Genomic DNA, 20,774 nt, shown 5'->3' on the forward strand with positions numbered 1-20,774 from the left:
ATAATTTACTGGGTAACTTTCGATTAAAAATTGTACAAATCAGGAATAAGGAAACGGCTGTAAACAAATATGAATAACTTGTGTACAGCATATTGTTAAAATGTCTTAAATATTAGAAAAAATTTTTACGAACATATTTCAAATGTGAAATATAAATTTGTTATGCTATACACAATGACAGCGTCGTAGTTCGCGAGAGTCGCAATTTCTAACGGCATACATTCTTATAAAAAAATGATAACCATCTTTTCCGTAAAAATATTCAAAGGCTGCGGGAAAAGAAACACACTTGTACAGCTTGCTAATCTTTTGCAATGTTTACTCCTCGATAAACGTTGTACACGTCAATTCGTCGCTTATACAAAATGATCATCGCGGAGTGCAGCTATACACGGTAACACATGATTTTTATCTTACACGAGATTCAACAATAATCGAGTAAAAAAGCCGTCCGCGTTTGGTTAACGCGGTAACAAGGGTTGGTAAAGTACAAGGTTTTCGGAAATTATGGGACAAGTCCAAACATGCAAATTTCTCGTACTAATAGAAATCGAAATGTCCTGCACCATTTTGCAATCCGAAGCTTTGTTTTCAAGGTTTCTTTAAGCAGTTACAATTTTAAAGTCTAGTTTCCAGAATACGGTATTCAAATCTCTAAAAAGAGAATCTCAGAAGACCTTTAAATTTTATTTGCTTATATCTTCAAAAATGAAGCTTCAAATTACAAAAGTTAAAGGACTTTTCGATTTCTACATTTCCCATAACTTTAGGACACCTTGTATGTAATATTATATATAGTGATATACATAATATAATCTAATAATCTCTATCTGTATAACATATAATTTGTATATAAATAATAAATAGAAAACGAGGAGCGGGACTGGTGATTAGCTTGGTAAGACTTTAGCACTAAATTACCATTACGAACATTCATAGGACTATGGGATTGGTGATAATGACCAAACAAGGTGAAGATAATAGAGAACAGTGAAATAACTAACAATACTTGTGAATATACAACTGATTCATTTGGCATAGTAGTCTAGAGCGTTCTTTCTTCTAGCGCAATAGAATAGGTCAGTGAAGATCATCGACCCAAGCAGTTTCTAATGATTCGATAAGAGTACGAACAAAAGCCATTTCTTTTCGTGCATTTTCCAAGATCACGCGGGGATCTTGAGAGGTACACCGCAATATATTTGGTGCCATCACCATTGCTAAATTATTTGCGTCCATTTTAGTACGAGCAACCACTTTAGGTCTCGCGAATATCTAGAAACAAATGTTTTGTATGTTGTAATAAACATAATCGAAAATAGGGAAACGGTAATTAAAAATATTCACCTGTAGAAACCAGATTAGGTGACACAAAACTCGACGGTTCAAATCAGGTAGTCGATCTACAAGCGCGGCAACATTAGCTGCAGAAACTTCGGCATCGTCATGTCTCATCGATACGCACTCCGTATAAAAGGAATCAGGTATCAAAGGTTCGTAGAGTTCTCGAACCCACAATTTCAATAAAGAAGCAGGCGCGTGTGCATCTTGAGAAGCTGCCAAAATTGCACCATCCTCAAACCTATCCAAGCATGCTTTTAAAGCACTGACTTCATCTGCATCCGCGGATACCCTGAAAATACCCTCGGTCAAGATACCGTCTCGCGCCAACACTTGACGCGTTAACGTAGTTTGTATCCATGGTAACTCTCGATTAGGGAATCTGTCTCTTTGCAGAGCCATCACTTCCGAAAGTGTTGCTCCAAACATGGATGCCCGGAAAATTTGAATCTACAGTAAACAAAAGAAACAAATCAATAATTATTTCGCAAAAACAAAAGTATATAATAAAAGAACATACTCTTGCTTGATCAATATCTTCTATAGTAGCCTTGCGAGGTTGGCGTTTACCATGTGCACCAATTCGTTGTAGTCGTCGACAAGCGACAGTTGCATAATGACTAACTTGTACATGAATCGGCCACTTAGCTACTTCTGGGAATTGAAAATTAGGATCACGGTGTCTGTTCATATATCCTTCGAGATAAGGCTCAAACGTAGAACTAGGTGGCACAAAAGCCAAACATACAGCCATCAATTCCCAACCTCTACGTAAACTTTCTTTCCGTGGATTCTCTGTGGTTTGTCTACATATCTGGACATATAATTCATCTCGCAATGGTGGTTTAGAAAATGCAGTATTTACAATATCCGTAGCTACACTGTCTAATGTCATTCCTACGTTAGTTTTCCGATCACCCATGTACACTTGCACCAATCTAAACAAATTACAGGCTTCCCGCTTGAGTAATTTCTCACCATCTACGACCACAAGCATAGGCTGCGGTATAGGATCTTTCGACCAGCTAAGAATGTCTCGGACGCTGAACTTTTTCCGAAATAACAATCTCAATCCTTTCGGTCTACCGCAATTCAAATTAAGATTATCTTGTGCGTATTTCTCAATATCACCACCGCCTGCACTGTCCACATTCCGTCTCGCTTCATCTGTGTCAGTGTTATCAACTCCGGTACCAATGGTAGGAACAGAACTTATAGTAGATACTGGAAGTGTTGCTTGTCTCGTAGTTGTTACACTATCTCGTGTTTCTGGCTGCGAAGCGATATTTGGTGGAGATGGAGGTCGTACTTGTGGCCTCGTAAGTGTATCAGCAGTATTGTAGTAAGTCGCTAAGCCTGCTGTGTCATAATTACCCAAATCTATGATAACAATTGCAAATATAATATTAATATTTTGTACGTATACCGATATACATAAACCAATTTCTGTATAAATAACAATTAACCTGCATAGTGATCTTCAAGATATTCTTGGCTAGACGAATCACCTTGATTGCTCGCTGCCTCATCATCTGCAAACTGATCGTCGGAATCGTCGTCAGCTCTTCCACCAATACCTTCACCTCTCCCACCTTCTTCATCTAAGGAATCATCAGCTTCTTCTACCAGCAAAGGATCCCCAAACTTGTAACAACCTATAAAATTGAAAAACTTATTAACAGTGGTATTACAATTGGATCAAAATTAATTGACCGCTCATGGCCCTTTCTCCAATTGTGAACGTCAATCACAATTCCTACTTTTACACCATACCAACGTAATTCTTCGAGACAGAAAGTATGTGTTTGCAATATATCTACGTGAAGACACGAAAGATTCAATGTTAAGGATAGTCAAGCAGTAACTCATCTATAATTTTGGTTTCAATATGAATCAAGAGATGTTTACTCGCCTGAGAGTTTTGCTTGTTGAAGAATATAATGCTGAAGTGGCAACAAGTGATCAGCATCAGATAACAGATTTCCGTAAAATGGAGACGGAGGTGGACTCGGATTACCATTACTTTTTTTCTTCTTGCCGTCGTCTCCTTCTGTAAGTCCTTCTGTTTCTTCACCTACGGCACTATTACTGCTACTGTTACTGCTATTGCTACTACTAGTATTACTGCTAAGCCTTTGTCTAGGTTGCTCATGACTTTGACTTATTAAATAACGCTCGTGCATAGAGTCATCGTCTCTATCTCTCCTTCTTGATTGCTGTTGATGCATTTGCTGCAACTTTTGTTGTTGTTTTTGTTGTTGTACAAAACTGTAACTGCGAGCCAATGGCTGCGGCCCACCTTAAAGAAATATATATCGTAAAAACGATGTAAAATAAAGTATAAACTAAATTATAAATAGACTAATACATAATTAACGTTTATAGAATTGACTTACAATCCAACGAATTATTACAAGCTGTGTTTCTTCTATATTCTTTTTCTCTATCACGTTCGCGTTCCCTTTCTCTTTCTGCAACCTCAAGACTTCTTTGTTTCGATGCATTACTTAATATACCTGTGCCCCTTATAAGGCTTTTAGACGGTTCGTTCCGTTCCGCCAATATTCCGCCGTACATGTCTCTAACGTTCGCTTCCGAAAGGGATACTGAGCATCCATGATGCCTTCTTCCTATACTACCAGTATTATCTTGCTTATTCATATTACGCGGATGCATGGAACTTGGATAAAAGGCTGATGTGTTTGTTTTGTCCAAACTATTTACTCTTTCTCTATGATGAATCTCCCTTTCCCTATCTCTATGATAACGGTTACTACTTTCCACCAGGGAGCCATACTTTTCACCCTGTGATTTATAACTATGACTCAATTGAACTTCTGGCGGACGGTACGGAGGCATTTCTTGCCTGAATATTCTAGATTCCATCAATGAATCACGATATGGTGAAGTACTTGGTTCAGGACCATATGAACCTCTACTACTTTCTCTACCTGCAATATTAAAGATGTAAGTAAAGTTTTTTTTTTTTTTTTTTTTTTTATTTGTATTCTCATTAGTAATTCAGACAAACACTGTGCATCTTAAAGAATTACGAATATTAACTCACATTCTTACCATTTTTATTCTTCTCCAACTCTAAATTCCCTGCCCTACACTCGCGTTGTGAGTCTACAAATGTCTTCTTCTTGAAAAGCGGAGTACTCGTTGAGAGAGATAAACCTAACGGTGGTGGTTCACCCAACGGTACCGACTTCTGATTCTTTACACTTTCCAGAGTTCCACTTTTGTGTCCTCTAGCTTCCAAAGTACCACTGTGCTGTCTGGGCGAAGATTGTGCTTGATTGGTTGGTGTTTGAGCAGCAGACCGATGATGATGCCGGTGTGGAGAATCCAATAATCGATACCCAGTTGATTCCAAGGATGTTCGACTATGTGAGACAGAACTATCACTAGAACGTCCAGAATCCTGAGAATGATTATGTTGGCGGCGCGCTGTGGGTACTTCATGATGCCTATGATGCCTGTTATTGTGATGATGATGATGATGATGATGTCGTCTTGAAGATGGCGATGGGGAAGGAGGAGATGTTTGAAGATCCACACCAACGCCAGATGTTCGTGTTTTATTTACACTACCACTTTGCTATAATAAGTAAGAATACATTATGTTTGTCTTCTAGCATACAACATTCCTAGAGCAGAGAACTTACCAATGAAGAAGACAAATTAGAACTTTCTTGATGACTAAATCGCGTTGATCGACTAACAGAAGGCGTTTGCGTCTGTGTTGATACAGATTCTTTCTTTCTTGGCTCGGTTGGTTTTTGAATATTAATTCCACTGCTACTTGCTGGCTCTGTATTCTGTTTCAATGTCTACCATACATATTGAATAAGCATTTGCATAACAAAATACAGTAATTTCTCTATATTAATTTGTAATACTAACTGAATAATTATTGATACTAATGACATTATAACTTTTATTTGTACAAGTAAAATATTATAAAAAGATACCAGTAGAATATTGTTTTCTTGTTAAAATTTTACAAAGAATACATGCATGCATAAATATTAAAACACTTTTACTTGGCATACAAATTTAAGCTGTTTTTATAGATAAAATATATTATCTATGCAACAAACTAAATAGGAAATATAACTTTTATGTAATTTATTAATTACTTTGCAGATAGTATTTTTATTGTTGTTATACTTTTTAATGTCATTAAATATTGTAATCTTAAGAGATTTTCAGGCTTGTATGGTATAATGTAAACCAGAGTTTTTTCTCTTAGCTACAAATGTCTATTTATAGCCCAAAGGAGAGCAGACAGCTTGCACACTTATATCTCCAATACTCTACAGAGTGGTTACATTGATGTGTGATAGTATAGAAATACTTACAAATCATTACGTGTAGTTTTACAGTTAACAAAATTGATATTTCTAATAAATTAAAAATTATCCCCAATAAGTGAACATATATAATATCAATGGTTTTTATTATTGCTTAAAATTTAACATTTTCATAACGCAACTAATTTCTAGTACTATATAAAGAGTGCTCTTAATGCCAATACCCCCTCAAATAAAATATTTGTTATCAAGAATGAATCACTCACCTGAAGCTTTGCTAAAGGTATGATGTCACAATCACTCGGACGGTGCCACACAGTTTGTTGGGATGTTGCATTATAATAATAGAAACGTGAAGTATTTTGATCAAATAATTCCCACCACTGATTGTTATCTGTCTTTTTCCTGTAATTAAAAGCACAGCAGTGAACTGTACACCTAAATATTTAGTATCGAACAAATCATTAAATTTTCACAAGAGAATTCATTTTGATCATATCTAAAATTCAGGCCACATGGAACATTTAAATTCAAAGCAAGCTTCAAAATAGAAATCTTGTCAATTATAAATGCTTCCTACATTATAGAAGGAAAACCTTATATGAGAATAACTTTCACCAAGCTAATTAGATCAGAAAGACAACTTGTTCCTAAACAAGTAATTGTCCTTCTTATTGGGAAAGTTAGCTTTATAATATTATTGTCTCTAAACTATTAATAATTTAAACTAAGCTGTAATTTAAATGTTTTTTCAAGACAAATGTATTGTTTGTATTTATGATAATTTTTTAAATATTCGCAGAAGACAAAATATCTATATCTTACACTGGTACACCAGGTGGAGGATCCCATACACATTCTCCGGTTGTAAGATTGGCATACATATGCTCTCTGGTGCGAGGTTCTATAATTTCCACCCATTCCATTCTACTGTAATTATAGAAATTTGTCAATGTTTTATTTTGTGATTATATATTATTAATGTACATACAAATTTTATTTATAAATTTTAATTGCTTTTCATTACTCTAAACAAAACAGTTTTATATTATTGTGTGACACTTAGGTTCCTTTAATCAAAAATTTATTTAAACAATATTTTAATTTTTAATGTAATAAAAAACTATAATATTTAAAACTGGTAAAGTGCCTTATAAGTATATGAAATCGTTATAGCATACAGAGTGAATACAAGATAAATTTGTTACTCCTTTTTATTACTATAATTAAAAATTCTAAAAATAGTACAACAAAGTGAGAAAAATGTAGATAGCAGGAACACGTTTAATACATAGTTTAAGTAAAGATAGAACACGCGACAATTTACAATTAATGAGACAGCGTATTCATACATTTTCAATAATTAAAGCAATGAAAACAAGACAAGTTCACACTGTAAGTTATAAATAATTAATCAATAGCATTCTGCCGAATCTGCAGCAGAACGAAGTACGATGACGGTACTTTATCAAAATCTCTTTCCGTATATAATAATTCGAAAATCAACAAATTAACTGTTATAAAACATTACAAAAAAAAACTAAACCGATTAAGAGAAACATTTAAAACCATGTAGTTTCGTCGTAATAAAAGGGTGTTCACCCCCACCCCTATAACCATAAATTGATAGGAATGCTAGCTGCAATACGAGCAACTGTCTGATGTCATGCTATCCGTTTAATTAACTGAAATAGGCAGCAGAAATTTGTTCATACATACATCGTGGTATACAAAGAAAAAAAATGAAAGTAGCGACAAGACGGACAGAAGGCAGGAACACAAGTTCGATAACGCATACGAGGTGCAAACAGGAAAGAATCGCGAAGAAGACCCACCCAGTTAATATAGCAACTATTAAATGTATGAAAGCACAATTGTATTTGAGGAGAACACGACGAAGCTCTCTCCCACGAAAACTGGGACGGGTCGCTGGGAAAAAAAATTCACTATCGATCTGCGAAACATAGCCACTGTAGCTTGTCGTATTTCCATTTCCCTAGAAGCAGAAAATTTCTTTCTTACCCATCAGATGCCATCCCGGAGAATCAATCTCGAGCTCGAGCGACACAAAACACTGCACGTCACTTCGAGAACACTTTGTGACACTTCACAAGCACGACGGTGACACTTCGATGTCGCAACGTCCCATTTCCACGAGCACGAGAGACGCAGCCCCTTCATGGCAGCCTACCGGCGGCCATCTTTTTTGTTCTATTCGTTTTATCTGTCTGCCACTATAGGAAACGAAAACTTACTTTATTTGAGATTTTAAGCACGCCCAAAGATGCACTTGCAGACACATATACTCTAGTGTTACTCCATCGGTGAGTACTTACAAAATGAATTCACAACTGTATTCCGTTCACGGATGGCGTACTCGATGCATTATACTTCTTTTAGTCACGGTATTTACCGAGTTTAATGCCGGAAAGAACATCGATTATATTATACGAGAAATATCATTAAGTACTATTATATGAATTGACATTATTCGAAGCTGACAGTTTTGACAAAACTCTTATCTTTCGATACTCAATAACGTAGACATTGTTGAGGTTAGGAATATTGGCGGACATATCTCTTAAATTCTATATTTATAATTTAACTGACAAATCTCTTTAATTATTAATTTAATTCTGTAGAAGTTGATAAATCATTATTTATGTTATAAAAATGTACACAAACAGCTTAAAAATGAATAGCAAATGTTAAATGACATTTTTAAACAATACTTATTTGAATGTTTGAGGTTACTCAAATAATCGCTTATATTGTTTTGTAAAGTCAATATCAGCTTTTACTTAACTTTCGTTGTTTTTTAAATATATATAATAGAACAATGAACGTATGAACTAACACTTTACTAAAATATGCTGTTTAATACAATAATTGCAAAAACAAGTGGAAGCGACATCTATGGAATTTTACGAAAACTATCCTAATCGTTTAGATGTTTCCCTTCTATTACGTAGATCATATTACAATAGCGTATTGTGAGTTGCAATTTTGTGATTGCAAAAAATTATGAGATTGTGTGTTAAATACAAATGACGTTATTACTCTTATCGTAAGCTTTCATTAAATAAATTTTTGTTTAATTTATCGTTTTACAAAGTCAATTGCTGTACTTTCTTTTGTTCTATAAACAAAATTTACTAAGTTTGCCTCTGTTTTGTTGTTGCTGCTGTTTCATCATTGCAATAAAACTAGTGTTATAAACTTTGTATTTAAATAAACTAGTAAATAATTTTAGGTTATTTTTATTTAAAATAAAGTTAACAATTCTGTATTATTATCAAAGAATGTACTATCTTTGTTTCCCAATTAGATTAGCTCTACTCTATTCTGCATTTATAAAGGAACTTAACAAATTCACAACAGTTTGAATAAAAGTTCAGAAATATTCAGTAGCTCTCTTTTAATGGAAATATTAAGGAAAGTTGATGCATTTCAAATTGCTTGAACCTTAACTAAGGTCTCCATTCACATTTGTATTTAAATTATAACAGACTTGCAGAAGCTAAATAAAAACATTGGATATCTGTATTGAATTTCGTCATAGTGGTACTAAACATGGATACCTTGGACCAAGATGTATTAACAGTACTAAAACTTTTAATGATAGGCGAATCAAATGTTGGGAAGTCAAGGTATTTATCAGAAAAAATTAATTAGTTGTTTGTAATATAATACGAATTAGTTAATTTACATTGTGACCTTTGTTGTTAGTATTATCCTTAGATTCACAGAAGATGAATTCTATGAGAAAATGCAGAGCACAGTTGGTATGGATTATAAAACTAAACAGATCACAATTGATGGCAATACAGTGAAACTTGCTATTTGGGTTAGCTGTTTTAATTAAGTTTATTATACAAATTTTACATACAGTGATGTCTGTCAAGTTGCAAAAGGATCAACATCTAGTAACAAAACTTGAGTGCTCTATCTCACTCAGGTTTATGTTTTCATTGGGGAACAGAGTATGAAAGAGGAAGCAGAGCAAGTGGGAAATTAAGAGCTAATTGGATATAGTTAAAATTTGATTGTCAGATGCCTGCTTTGCCCTTAATCAGTTACATATTCCTTAAACTTAAAATAATTCAAGTAGACTCATATGATGTATCAGTTTTATTATAAAACCTTTATGAATTCAATAAAAGTAGTTTTATAATAAAGTTATAAATATACAAATTTTACTTTTCTACTTTTGTAACTCATTAGTAATTTGTGTTATTATTGATTATTACTATCTCCATGCTAGTAATTGTAAGAATTGGCGAGGATAGTCTTTCTGCAATATAAAAAACAAAAATCGATGCCTTAACAGGCATTACTGTATAAATTGCGCAAATATAACTTATCAAAATTTCATTATAGGACACAGCTGGACAAGAACGTTTTCGTACTTTAACACCCAGCTATTACAGAGATGGTCAAGGTGCTATATTGGTATACGATGTTACAGATAGAAGTACTTTTACGAAATTGGTAACATGGCTCAATGAATTAAATACTTATTGTAATAAAACAGACATTGTTAAAATGGTAGTAGGTAATAAAATAGATTTGCCAAACAGAGAAGTAAGTACAGAGGAAGGCTTACAGTTTGCTAGAAGACATCAAACTTTATATGTTGAAAGTAGTGCCAAAACAGCAGATGGAATTAAATGTTGTTTTGAAGAACTTGTACAAAAGGTACATTATAATTTAATGTAGTGGAAATTATGAGTTAGATTGCATTGAAACATTTAATGTTATTTGCAGATTATACAAACCCCAGGTCTTTGGGATCGGCATGCACTTCTTAAATCATATGGTAATGGTAACATGGGAGGAGCAAGACATAGAGGTCACAGAGGAATACAATTGACAAACGATTCTCAATTAAATGAGTCATATTCAAACTGTTATTGCAACCTGCTTTAACTAATTGTGATATAAAATTCAGCTGGTGACGATTCAAAGAAAGCTACACTTTAAATATGATCTAAACTCTGTTTGAAAATTAGATACTGAAGTGTGAGAATTTCAATGACAAACATGAATAATAATACAGCACATTATTGCTTTGTATATGTCATGGAAAGAAATGTTTTACATGTGTATCAAAGATATATATGAATTTGCTTTTAAGTTATAATTCTTTGTTAACTGATTAAATTTTGTATGAGTATTTGTAATACTGAATTTGTATTCATGTAAATATATCTTGCATATGTGCATATTTCAATGATTAATAAATATTGGTAGATCTTCATTAATATTATAAGCAAATGTTGTATTATTAATTCCTATGGATTACATTTTTGTATGAGTGTTAACATACTTTAAAATAGTATATTTTTTTTATTCGTGTGTTAATTCGTTTAAACATTACTTTGCACAATCTATGAATGTAATACATATCGTTATACATACATACGTACTATAATGTAACAATGTATTTATAAATTTCTTTGTTCTTTTATTGTTATGTGTTTTTATTTCATAGAGAATGAATGTAAAGTATGTATTTAGTTGTCTTATAGCCAAAGCTATTGTAATGTATTTGTTCGTAAATAAAGCATTTTGTGTATTTGAAGTATTTTTTCTTAATATATTTAAGTTATTATAAATTTGTATTAAATAATTTGAATATCTTATTTACAATATGTCAATACAAGTGGTAACTTGTATCAATGAATTGAAGGCAAACAATTGCCTGTTAAAATATTTTTCTTTACTTTCTTATTTTATTTTGAAAATTAATTTGATTTATATGTATATAAATTAAACATGAAGCAATTTATATCTGTTGATCAATATTACATGAATAAAAAGGAAAGTAATGATTATACAAAAAGTGTAAGGTAAAATTATAATACTGTAATTAACCTGAAGTGTTTCTGTTAAATTTTAAATTGAGTCATGTATTTTCTATTTTAAAACTTTTAATACTTATAGAAAATTCTTTTCTACACCTTTATCATGTTTATCTACACAAGAAACATTAAATAAATCTAAATTAGACATCGTTTTGACCAACAAGGAACATCAAATATATGGAACGTGGAGCAGGATTAAATTATTAAATCTACTTACATACAAACTCAAACAATATATTCGTAATCAATTGAATTCAAAACGATTCTTTACTAATACTATAAATGATAGACGATTATGGATCACTATGCAGAGTGGATTATACAGCACACAGATTTTGAAAACGTTACAAAAAGAGGGTGCTAATTTTTACTTATGAGACAAATAAAAAATTCTTAATTAATTTAAACTAATTTTTAGGTATGACTACACATGCTATTATAAAAGCAATGAAACTTGGGCTAATTAGACTTAATTCTAACGAACTCTTTTACTTCAAAAGTTTTAAAGTGGATCCATACATGTTGGAAATCAAAAATATGTGGTCAAATAAATTCAGTAGCGAACTAATCTCGAATTTGAGAGCTACAGGTTTAAATGAATCAGAGTGTTGGCATATCATTGTATTTGGAGTAGACTATCAAAGTCCAAATATCCTTTGTCGTTTATTGTTAAATGGTATTGATGTACCTGGAATAATAAATTGGCAATCTTCTATTAATCATGCTATGCCAAAAATAATCCAATTTTTGAAACATATTGGAATAGAAGAAGGTGTTATACAATTAGTAGAACAATATGGCATTGATGAAGAAATTGAACAAATAATGATCAACCTAGGATTGAACGAAATGAAAGAAACATATTTGAATATGGAGGTCTAAACATGATTTGAATAATAAACAATTCAAAACTTTTTCATTCTAAATACTGTTGCTTTCTTATATACAATATTATGTATGACATACAGGAAATAATATGTGAATGTAATTTAACTATGTTGGAGCAAAATACTAATAGTTTAGTAATAATGCAAAATGTTTGCAAAAGGAGTAATTCAAGTACTTCTACTCTCAATGATACACTAGATTTTCAACAATGCACTTGTCAATGTCACTTTGTAGCAGAAGAATTAACTGTACAAAGAAATGATTACTTAAGGTAAATGATTGTCAATTATCAGATATCTAAAATGATAAAATACAATAGTCAAGAGTATATAAAAATTGTGTATGCTATTTCTTCAACTTTTTACTTTTCTCTCTCTTATTTATCTATATGTCACTAAATTATACCATGTACCACAGATTACTTTCATACTTTAAACTTTATGCACATTATTCACAACTTTTTATTTAATCATGCACTTAATTCAAAATCAATTGTTGAAGAATTAGTCAATCCCTTCCACTCTGCCATCAACATTTATAACTCTATTTTCCAAGTGTTTTATAAATGTTTTTCCATGCCTATTTAGTACAACCATATTTTATCACTTCATCTTTATTCTTTAATTTTTTGTAATGATAGAAAAAATATCATGGTGCCAGTATCATGGGCAATGGCCAAGGTTCTAAAATATGAACCATCAGATCCAATACATTACATGGCGTATCAGTTACTGCATTGGAAAAATGATAATGTTATACAAACTAAAAAGGATACTATTTATAAAGTTATTGCATCAGCCACAGTAACAATGGACCATAAATTTAGTGTTAGTACTGTTTATAATAATTTTCAATATTTAGAAAATAATCCTTTTACTTTAGAAAAAATAATATAGCAATATAAAATATGTATTAATGTTTTTAAATAGCTGAGAAGACTTTTAGAAAAAGAAAAACTAGTTAAAAGTTTGAATGAGAAAAGTATGGAAAATATTCCCTGTACTATTTGTAAAGATTATCAGGAATTACATTGTATTAAACAAAGATGTTGGAAGTGTATAAAAAGGCCGGCAAGAAAATACAAAACTTGCGAATTCCCACAAATGTGTAGTTCTTGTAAAATCAATGAAGTAGATAAAAGTATGTCAAGAAAACACGAAATTTGCGAATTTCCACAAATGTGTAGTTCTTGTAAAATCAATGAAGTAGATAAAAGTATGTCAAGAAAACACGAAATTTGCGAATTTCCACAAATGTGTAGTACTTGTAAAATCAATATGTTGGATAAAAATGATAAATGTATATCGCTTCCACATTTAGAACGTACTATTAAAGAATAAGAGCATTATTGAAACATAAATGTTCAGAACACTTTTTAATAGAAATTGTTTAAAAAATTCGTTTATTTTATAATTCGCCTTGTACACTTGTCTCAGGTTTACTAAAACAGTGTGATGGTGTAGTAACCACACAAAATTAATGCATGGAACGGAATGAATATTTAACATCACAATAAAGAATATACTCTAAATACATCATGGCAGTGATCCTAATTGTAATTCTTAAAGAATATGAACAAATTATGTTATTGTGAGTTTCATTAATCTTTTTGTTATATTATCAGTAAATCTAAAATAAAATTATATATAAAACTTCGATTATATTTACTACTGAGACATGGACAGCCTTAAATACAAATGCGTATACACGAGTTTTGATAATACATGGCGTTCAGACCATATTTATTACAATTAACAATGTACACTCTTCGCTAAAACTTTCTTTGTGTAACTGTAAAGCAATCCTTAGTTAAAAAGTATGATAAACAATGCTGGTTTCATGGAAGCATTGTCCATTGTAATATCAAAAGATGAAATGTGACTTCAAATAAAGAAATACTAAGTTTATAAAATATTGACATTAATGATATTCTTTGTGTTTATTATAAAAAAAAATTAACTATTTAAAGCATAAAATACGGCTTATTTTCGCACAACCACTTCTAAAATATCCTCGTATATAAAATAGAAAAATGATTTCTTCAGATTTAATGATTCAGGTACTACTGTAATGAATCAATGATGTACAGACTATTTGCATATAGTAGATTAAAAAGGAAAATAAAAATATAAAGACATTAATTAATGAATCCTATAGCGATTCCTTTCCAGTTTCCAGCACTCTTCTTCATACATGTCAACTATTTTCATTCTGGACAAAGATAGAGAGTATGTCAATAAAATAGCAACGTATCAAAATATATTTTTGCATCTATTCGTTTGGTCTATATCCTGAGCTACTAACAGAATGGGGTTCCCTATTATGGTAAACTTTCCTTCATACATTAAGTAAAGGTGGAAGTACATAGTAAAGTAATAGTTAAGTCTGTATTTTGTATGGACGTTTTTCGCAGTCTATTAATAGCTGCTCACAGATCTTTCAATCCCTTGACGACAGTAGACGAGAAACAAAAATTCAACTGTGGCGCCGGCGAGAATTTGAGCGACAAGATACCAGAGTATGCTGTTATAATGTTGCTGTTTACATCAGTACAGAGACACTGCAAACAGCCAGTTGCATAGATCCATATCTCTTACTAACATCAGCGACATATGAAAAATCAAGTTCGTACGAGATATGGAGCCCAGCGTCAAGGGATTAATTTATGCTGTTAGTCATTGAAATAACTTATGTCAAATGTAATGATGTATTTTTTGTTTATAATCTGATCATAAATGTAATAATGATTGCGATGAACACAGAAAAATTTTTTAGCATGCCGATGTGGTAATTTGGTAGCTTTTGCTTTATATGAGTGCAAACCACGCGATTTAAACTGAATATATTTGAAGTTTGTTGATTTTAGTTTTCTCTTCTTCAGATTCATCTCGACAAATCATAAGCGTATGAGAAACACCACAGGTAACAGCAGTAATGTATAAACCTTCCACTGCTTTCACTTCCATTGGAGTGGTTGAGGATTTACGCATTTCACCAAAACCCTAAAATAATTAATTAAGGAAAAGAAACTTGATTTAAAAGTGTTCAAAAGTATATGTTTTGTATTCTAAAATAAATCTATTATTTATAAAATTATATACCAATTCACCAAATGTTGGACTAGCGCCCCAAGCAATAACCGAATCATCAGCTGCAACTACTACACTAGTTTGTGAACAACCAACACATCGAATTTCCCAGCCAGACAAATCTTGAATTGGTTTTGGATACATATTGGCTTCTCCAGTACGTTTTGTTTGTCCAAACATTAAAGCTGTTCCATGGACATTAATGGCAATACTATAAGTACTACCGCAATACACGGCTCTAACACCGCGATTAGGTGGTTCTAAAAACTTAATTAAACGAGGCACGAACTCATCTCTTTGTTCATTATGACCCAAACGGCCAATACCTCCAAATCCCCAAGAAAATGCACGATTTTTACTATCAATCGCGACAGTATGATAGTGGCCACAACTGAAGTCTGTAATTTGAACGCGATCCAAAGGTGTAACATGGCCATCCTTTGCTCTTTCAACGTAAAAAACGATTCTCTTAGGCACTTTCTCAAAATGAAACGCCATTTTTGTATTTGTTATGAAATACTTTCCATCCGTATTATGACCTAAGGCGCCATATTCTGGGCTTCCAAATGAGTGTAAACCACCTTTAATATCTAGAACCATTGAAAATTCTGCACCACATCCTACTTTCACTATAGGTGGACCAGAATATTTTACTTTAGTGGCAGAGACAACATAAGCATCAGATTTTCCAATGCCACATTGACCTAATTTATTGTCTCCAGCAGCAAAAACTATGCCACGACTTGTTAAAAATAAGGTGTGATTACGACCACAAGATGCTGCTATAACTGTATGTCCTTTCAATGCTGTCACTTCAGTAGGCTCATCTCGACGTTTAGTATCACCAATACCCAACTGGCCTGTAAAAATTATTTTATAAAAATGTATAAAATCTTAATGTTAATAAAGTATATCATCATATTGTGTTAATATTGTATTAAAAATTTTTAAACTGATACCACTAGAAATAATGCGGCTTAATCAATTTTTAAATTTTAAATTTATTTGAAGTACATTTACTTACATCAGAGTACTTAATTCTAGAGATAAGTCTTGATTACCTTTTATTCATTTACCTTTATCATTTCTACCAAAAGCAAGGCATCTATTATCTTCGATAACGATAATACTATGAGAAGCAGCTGGACCAGAGGCAACCAATCTGACTCGTGCACCATTTAGGTTTTTAAAAGTATGTGGTGTCCATAAACTGCGTCCCACATTAGCTTTAACTCCTTTTGGTGGGGCTTTGCGACCAGCCATCTCCCAATTTGTGAGACCACACATGAGCAATGTTCCAGGTTTACCCCATCCACCCTGCAACAAATATGTATGACCAAATTGGTGAATACAGAAACACTATTTAAAAAAATTTATCAAAAATCTTCAAATCATAATTACAACGTAATTTGTCAACCTAAATGACAAATACTGTATTGATTTGTATTCTAAACCCACTGAATGCTTAAAAATATTTGGTTGTTGTATTTAGTAGCTGTGCAAGTATAGAATACTTTTATTCTGTTTATATATGTATGTCATAATTGTCTGATCAATGAATTTAGAGTATATTACCATTTCATATTCAACAGTTGAATAAAAATAACAAATACGTGAACAATGAATAAATTTTTATTAGAATAGTTAAAATGTGTCATAGTCATGTGTATGCTATTAATGTCATGTTTATATTTAAAATTTTATGAAAATGAATAGCTTTACAATAGTATACATTTTATATAAATTTTCAAATTTACAAACAATTTATAAATTTATAAATCTTTTACAAATTTTGTACACAATTATTAATTCCTATAAAGTTCATAAATTCTGTATCGATTTTGTATAAATTTATAAACAATTGATTATAATGATATACATTTTTATAAACTCATAAACTTTATATCAAAAGTTTATAAATAAACAAATTATTAAATTGGTAAATTTCTAAAAGATACTGAAAAGTTGATATATTCATAAATTTCTAAATAATTTCTATAGTATCTATGTTTTTAAATAATTTATAGTGTTTAAATTTATTTATTCATTTATACATAAACTGATGAGTAACAAACTAATACCACATGCACACAACCTAAAAAAATAATATATTTTTCATTTGATACTAAATATCAGTATTCTTTACTAATCAAATCCTGAATAGAAAATAGTGTATTCTGTATTTGGTAATGTATTAAATACAAATGAGTATTGATATTCAATCAGCACAAAATATAATACATCAGGCTGTTCATCACTTGTTCTAAAAACTGAATACATATATTCAATATTTTAGATGTACTTAAATTAAAAAATTATTTGTGTCCATTCTTATACAAATTAGCCATTAACTAAAAATTTGTTTGAATCATATTAATTTTATTCTGCAATTAGATAAAAATATTATAATGTACACGGCCCAAAGTTTGCAGTTACTTAGGTACTGTTAAAATATGTTTTACTTAAAATGATATAAGTGACATCAAGTCTGTGTATGGTGAACCAAGCTTCAATTTCACTTAAAGAAGTTTTCTACACTTTCTGTAATTTTAGAAAATTTATCCATATCAGCTGTCACTGAATATAAGAGTCTTAAAAACCATGTAAAGTTTTTTCAATAGTTTCAGCACTATATAGAAAAGGAACAATTCATCAGAATACTTATGCCAAATATGCTAAATAATATAGTACCTATATGACAATATAAAAGTTATTAAATAAAATATTTTTAAATAACTGCATTACTCCTATTTAATATATATAATTTTCTATGTTTCATTTATGTAGTTTCTGGTGTAATGATTAATAAGACAAACCAAATGTTTGAGATTGAAAGATACATACAACACTTAAATGACTATTAAATTAGATGGTCAATTCGTTTACTAGATTTCACAAAGTACATCATTTGAAATAAAACTTGTAGAAAGTTACAACTTGAGTAAATACTTTTCAAATAAACTCAGACTTTAAGTACAAGTCATAAATGGTCAACTGTTTTTATAGTAAATGACTTACATCGGCTTAATTTTTCTTTTCAAATTAGAAATCTAGACAAAAGAAACGAAAATTTCTTATATGCCTTTACTCCAAAACAATACTTTAATCAAAATATTTAATTTTCTTATCATGATATATGTCCTTAATTAACATGAAATAGAATGAAAGTGACTTTTAATATGGCAACAACAGCTTAAATGTTTTGGAATGTAACTCTGTAGTCTTTTTCTTAATTTAATTTTGTGTCTCTTATATGTAATAGCAAACTAAATATTTCATTTCTTATTCAAATATCTCAATTTAAGAACAAAATCAGATTTTGAAGCTGATAAAATGCCATTTCTAAATTGTTCCTTATATTTTCATTTATTAACATTCACATATATTTATTGAGCTATTTTAAAGATATGCATTAAATTTCAATGCTTCCCTCCCAATCATTTTCTTGCTAACACAGTGTGTAAACACAACTGAAATTTATTTACATATTGTTTAATACTTACCTCCATTGAGTAGATGTGTAATGATAAATAGCTTATCCTATTCCCTGATACATACAAAATAATTTTGTAAAATTTGTCTAACTTTGACTAGTTGGATCCTATTAATTTCATGTTGATTCTTTTCTTGGCTCTATTTCATGATTTAGAAATTTAATTGTTAAATTAATATAAGAACGCTTTGTAATATAGTTTATAATAGTTTATAAGGTATCTATGATCATGTTTTTTAAATTTTAGATATAGATACATATGTGTATGTAATAAAAATAATTTACATTGTAAAATATATTATAATAATAATTGTACATATACACATATGTATATTATAAATAATAGTAAATATTAGCTATATACTAATGTAAATGAATAAATAAATGATAAGGAACATTAAGGTTTAGTAATGGCATCGAGTCAATTTTAAATTTTGATTTTTTTTAAGTTAAAATATTTGAATGAGAAATGTAAAATTTATTTTCATGTTACATGCAATGACATGTAAAACTGAATTCGGTAAAAAGTAACAAATCAAAATCCTCTCATATAGAATTTGAAATTGGAATTTTCTATGTTATAATCTGGAATGCTTTATCTGTAATACAGACTGATATTAAAAATTACTTTAATTCTAGCTTAGTGAAGGATATATATCACTATAAGAAATTAAATTTTTTGATTAAATTATTCATCATCTCAAAGTAAGATTACAGAAAATATTTGTATTTCTTTTATAAATATGTGTAATTTAAAAATAAACTCAATCTAACAACTTCACTATTCTCTCATTTTAGAATGATATGGGTATTTCTTTTAAAAACTTTATATATATATCAAAATCTTAAAAACAACTTTCATATTTTGATTAAGAAATATAATTTTATAAAATTAATTATTATATTATACGTCCCTTTGATTACATTCATAAATAATGCATAAGTTACTTATGGTTATCAACATAAATCAGTTATTTTATACTGACTTGAAATATTTACTAAAACAAACATTTTAGACTTAATTAGATTTCAATATACTTATTGAATAAACTAATTTTATAATTGAATTTATATGATTAGTTAGGCATTACAGTTCTAGCTCATTGAGAAAAATTATGCACAAAAGCTTATTAGAAAGATGTGCATTAACTTTTTTATACTACTTTTAACTGCAAAGTACATTAATAATATAAATAATAGTGCACGATCTTCTGAAATAATTTTGTTTACCAATTTCGGAAATGCCTGGCTGTGAAACCCATGACCGTTATAAACACCAACGTTGTTTTTTGATCCTTCAGACCTCAATATACTCTCTACCTGGGATAAACAAGCATGTGAGAAAGTTAAAAGTAATATCACCTCAGGTGGCGGCAATTCTGGGATACTGGAGACATCGGTAAGATCATCTTCGGCAGCGTCCTCACCGTCAGCATTTGAACCGGTCTCGGCGTCATCAACATCCGAATCATGTTCACTGGAGATGTCTTCTTCATCATATTCGACCTTTTTCGATTTTGCACGATTCTTCTTGCTTGTTGGATTTTTCCGTTTAGTCGACATATCGGTTGATCTTGTATTTAAAATTTATTAACTATTTAAAATCGGTTTTGTAGGATGCAGATACAATGACATTTATCGATGTAATGGCGCTGAGACCTGTACCGTTCGACAAATGGACAACAAAAACGCGGCCACCTGGCGCTCAAAAATCATAATAAAACCATGCTCCAGTGATAAGTACAAAGCAAACTCAAGTTTATGATTGTAAATCGCT

At 30.9% G+C, this 20,774-nt stretch overlaps 5 protein-coding genes across 12 annotated transcripts; 3 read left to right on the forward strand and 2 right to left on the reverse strand.

Moving 5' to 3' along the window:
• Positions 1–302: 302 nt before the first annotated feature.
• Positions 303–8,398, reverse strand: Rhogap93b (MyTH4 and RhoGAP_KIAA1688 domain-containing protein RhoGAP93B). The gene is made up of 12 exons (XM_076327071.1): positions 7,997–8,398; positions 7,683–7,894; positions 6,486–6,590; positions 5,927–6,065; positions 5,013–5,177; positions 4,417–4,945; positions 3,738–4,292; positions 3,254–3,640; positions 2,808–2,996; positions 1,862–2,721; positions 1,348–1,791; positions 303–1,275 (listed from the first exon to the last, which is right to left on the reverse strand). The coding sequence occupies exons 2-12, from the start codon at positions 7,694–7,696 to the stop codon at positions 1,081–1,083; spliced, it is 3,582 nt and encodes a 1,193-aa protein (XP_076183186.1). The 5' UTR covers positions 7,697–7,894; positions 7,997–8,398; the 3' UTR covers positions 303–1,080.
• On the forward strand, positions 7,788–10,887 carry LOC143154950 (ras-related protein Rab-18-B). 8 transcript variants are annotated; one of them, XM_076327082.1, is made up of 5 exons: positions 7,788–7,984; positions 9,223–9,310; positions 9,390–9,507; positions 10,041–10,358; positions 10,428–10,887. In XM_076327082.1, exons 2-5 carry the CDS (start codon positions 9,234–9,236, stop codon positions 10,587–10,589), a joined length of 675 nt encoding a protein of 224 aa, XP_076183197.1. In that variant the 5' UTR covers positions 7,788–7,984; positions 9,223–9,233; the 3' UTR covers positions 10,590–10,887. The 8 variants fall into 8 exon arrangements, with proteins under 8 accessions (XP_076183197.1, XP_076183194.1, XP_076183196.1 ...); XM_076327079.1 differs by having other exon boundaries at positions 7,792–7,984; positions 8,989–9,310; XM_076327081.1 differs by having other exon boundaries at positions 7,792–7,984; positions 9,170–9,310.
• A 942-nt stretch (positions 10,888–11,829) lies between these two features.
• Positions 11,830–12,690, forward strand: LOC143154782 (uncharacterized). The gene is made up of 3 exons (XM_076326745.1): positions 11,830–11,884; positions 11,946–12,403; positions 12,496–12,690. Exons 1-3 carry the CDS (start codon positions 11,833–11,835, stop codon positions 12,688–12,690), a joined length of 705 nt encoding a protein of 234 aa, XP_076182860.1. The 5' UTR covers positions 11,830–11,832.
• A 375-nt stretch (positions 12,691–13,065) lies between these two features.
• LOC143154783 (uncharacterized) lies at positions 13,066–13,895 on the forward strand. The gene is made up of 3 exons (XM_076326746.1): positions 13,066–13,242; positions 13,345–13,738; positions 13,852–13,895. The coding sequence occupies exons 1-3, from the start codon at positions 13,066–13,068 to the stop codon at positions 13,893–13,895; spliced, it is 615 nt and encodes a 204-aa protein (XP_076182861.1).
• LOC143155256 (protein RCC2 homolog) lies at positions 13,811–20,721 on the reverse strand. Its single transcript, XM_076327762.1, has 4 exons — positions 20,360–20,721; positions 16,581–16,821; positions 15,517–16,364; positions 13,811–15,417 (listed from the first exon to the last, which is right to left on the reverse strand). Exons 1-4 carry the CDS (start codon positions 20,558–20,560, stop codon positions 15,247–15,249), a joined length of 1,461 nt encoding a protein of 486 aa, XP_076183877.1. The 5' UTR covers positions 20,561–20,721; the 3' UTR covers positions 13,811–15,246.
• Between the last annotated feature and the right edge of the window lie 53 nt (positions 20,722–20,774).

The sequence above is a fragment of the Ptiloglossa arizonensis genome, chromosome 2 (genome assembly GCF_051014685.1).
Source record: "Ptiloglossa arizonensis isolate GNS036 chromosome 2, iyPtiAriz1_principal, whole genome shotgun sequence".
NCBI classification, from domain to species: Eukaryota; Metazoa; Arthropoda; class Insecta; order Hymenoptera; family Colletidae; genus Ptiloglossa; species Ptiloglossa arizonensis.

Coding starts and splice junctions, on each gene's coding strand:
- Rhogap93b (XM_076327071.1), bottom strand. Junction 6,066..6,485: donor CCTCCACCTGGTGTACCAGT/GTAAGATATAGA, acceptor TTTTAATTACAG/GAAAAAGACAGATAACAATC. Junction 4,946..5,012: donor CTAATTTGTCTTCTTCATTG/GTAAGTTCTCTG, acceptor TACTTATTATAG/CAAAGTGGTAGTGTAAATAA.
- LOC143154950 (XM_076327076.1), top strand. CDS start 8,611: ATGTTTCCCTTCTATTACGTAGATCATATTACAATAGCGTATT. Junction 9,311..9,389: donor TCAAATGTTGGGAAGTCAAG/GTATTTATCAGA, acceptor CTTTGTTGTTAG/TATTATCCTTAGATTCACAG. Junction 9,508..10,040: donor CAGTGAAACTTGCTATTTGG/GTTAGCTGTTTT, acceptor ATTTCATTATAG/GACACAGCTGGACAAGAACG.
- LOC143154782 (XM_076326745.1), top strand. CDS start 11,833: ATGCAGAGTGGATTATACAGCACACAGATTTTGAAAACGTTACAAAAA. Junction 11,885..11,945: donor GAAAACGTTACAAAAAGAGG/GTGCTAATTTTT, acceptor ACTAATTTTTAG/GTATGACTACACATGCTATT. Junction 12,404..12,495: donor AAACATATTTGAATATGGAG/GTCTAAACATGA, acceptor TATGACATACAG/GAAATAATATGTGAATGTAA.
- LOC143154783 (XM_076326746.1), top strand. CDS start 13,066: ATGGTGCCAGTATCATGGGCAATGGCCAAGGTTCTAAAATATGAACCA. Junction 13,243..13,344: donor CAATGGACCATAAATTTAGT/GTTAGTACTGTT, acceptor GTTTTTAAATAG/CTGAGAAGACTTTTAGAAAA. Junction 13,739..13,851: donor ATCGCTTCCACATTTAGAAC/GTACTATTAAAG, acceptor CACTTGTCTCAG/GTTTACTAAAACAGTGTGAT.
- LOC143155256 (XM_076327762.1), bottom strand. CDS start 20,560: ATGTCGACTAAACGGAAAAATCCAACAAGCAAGAAGAATCGTGCAAAA. Junction 16,822..20,359: donor CAGAATTGCCGCCACCTGAG/GTGATATTACTT, acceptor TATTTGTTGCAG/GGTGGATGGGGTAAACCTGG. Junction 16,365..16,580: donor TTTTGGTAGAAATGATAAAG/GTAAATGAATAA, acceptor TAATTTTTACAG/GCCAGTTGGGTATTGGTGAT.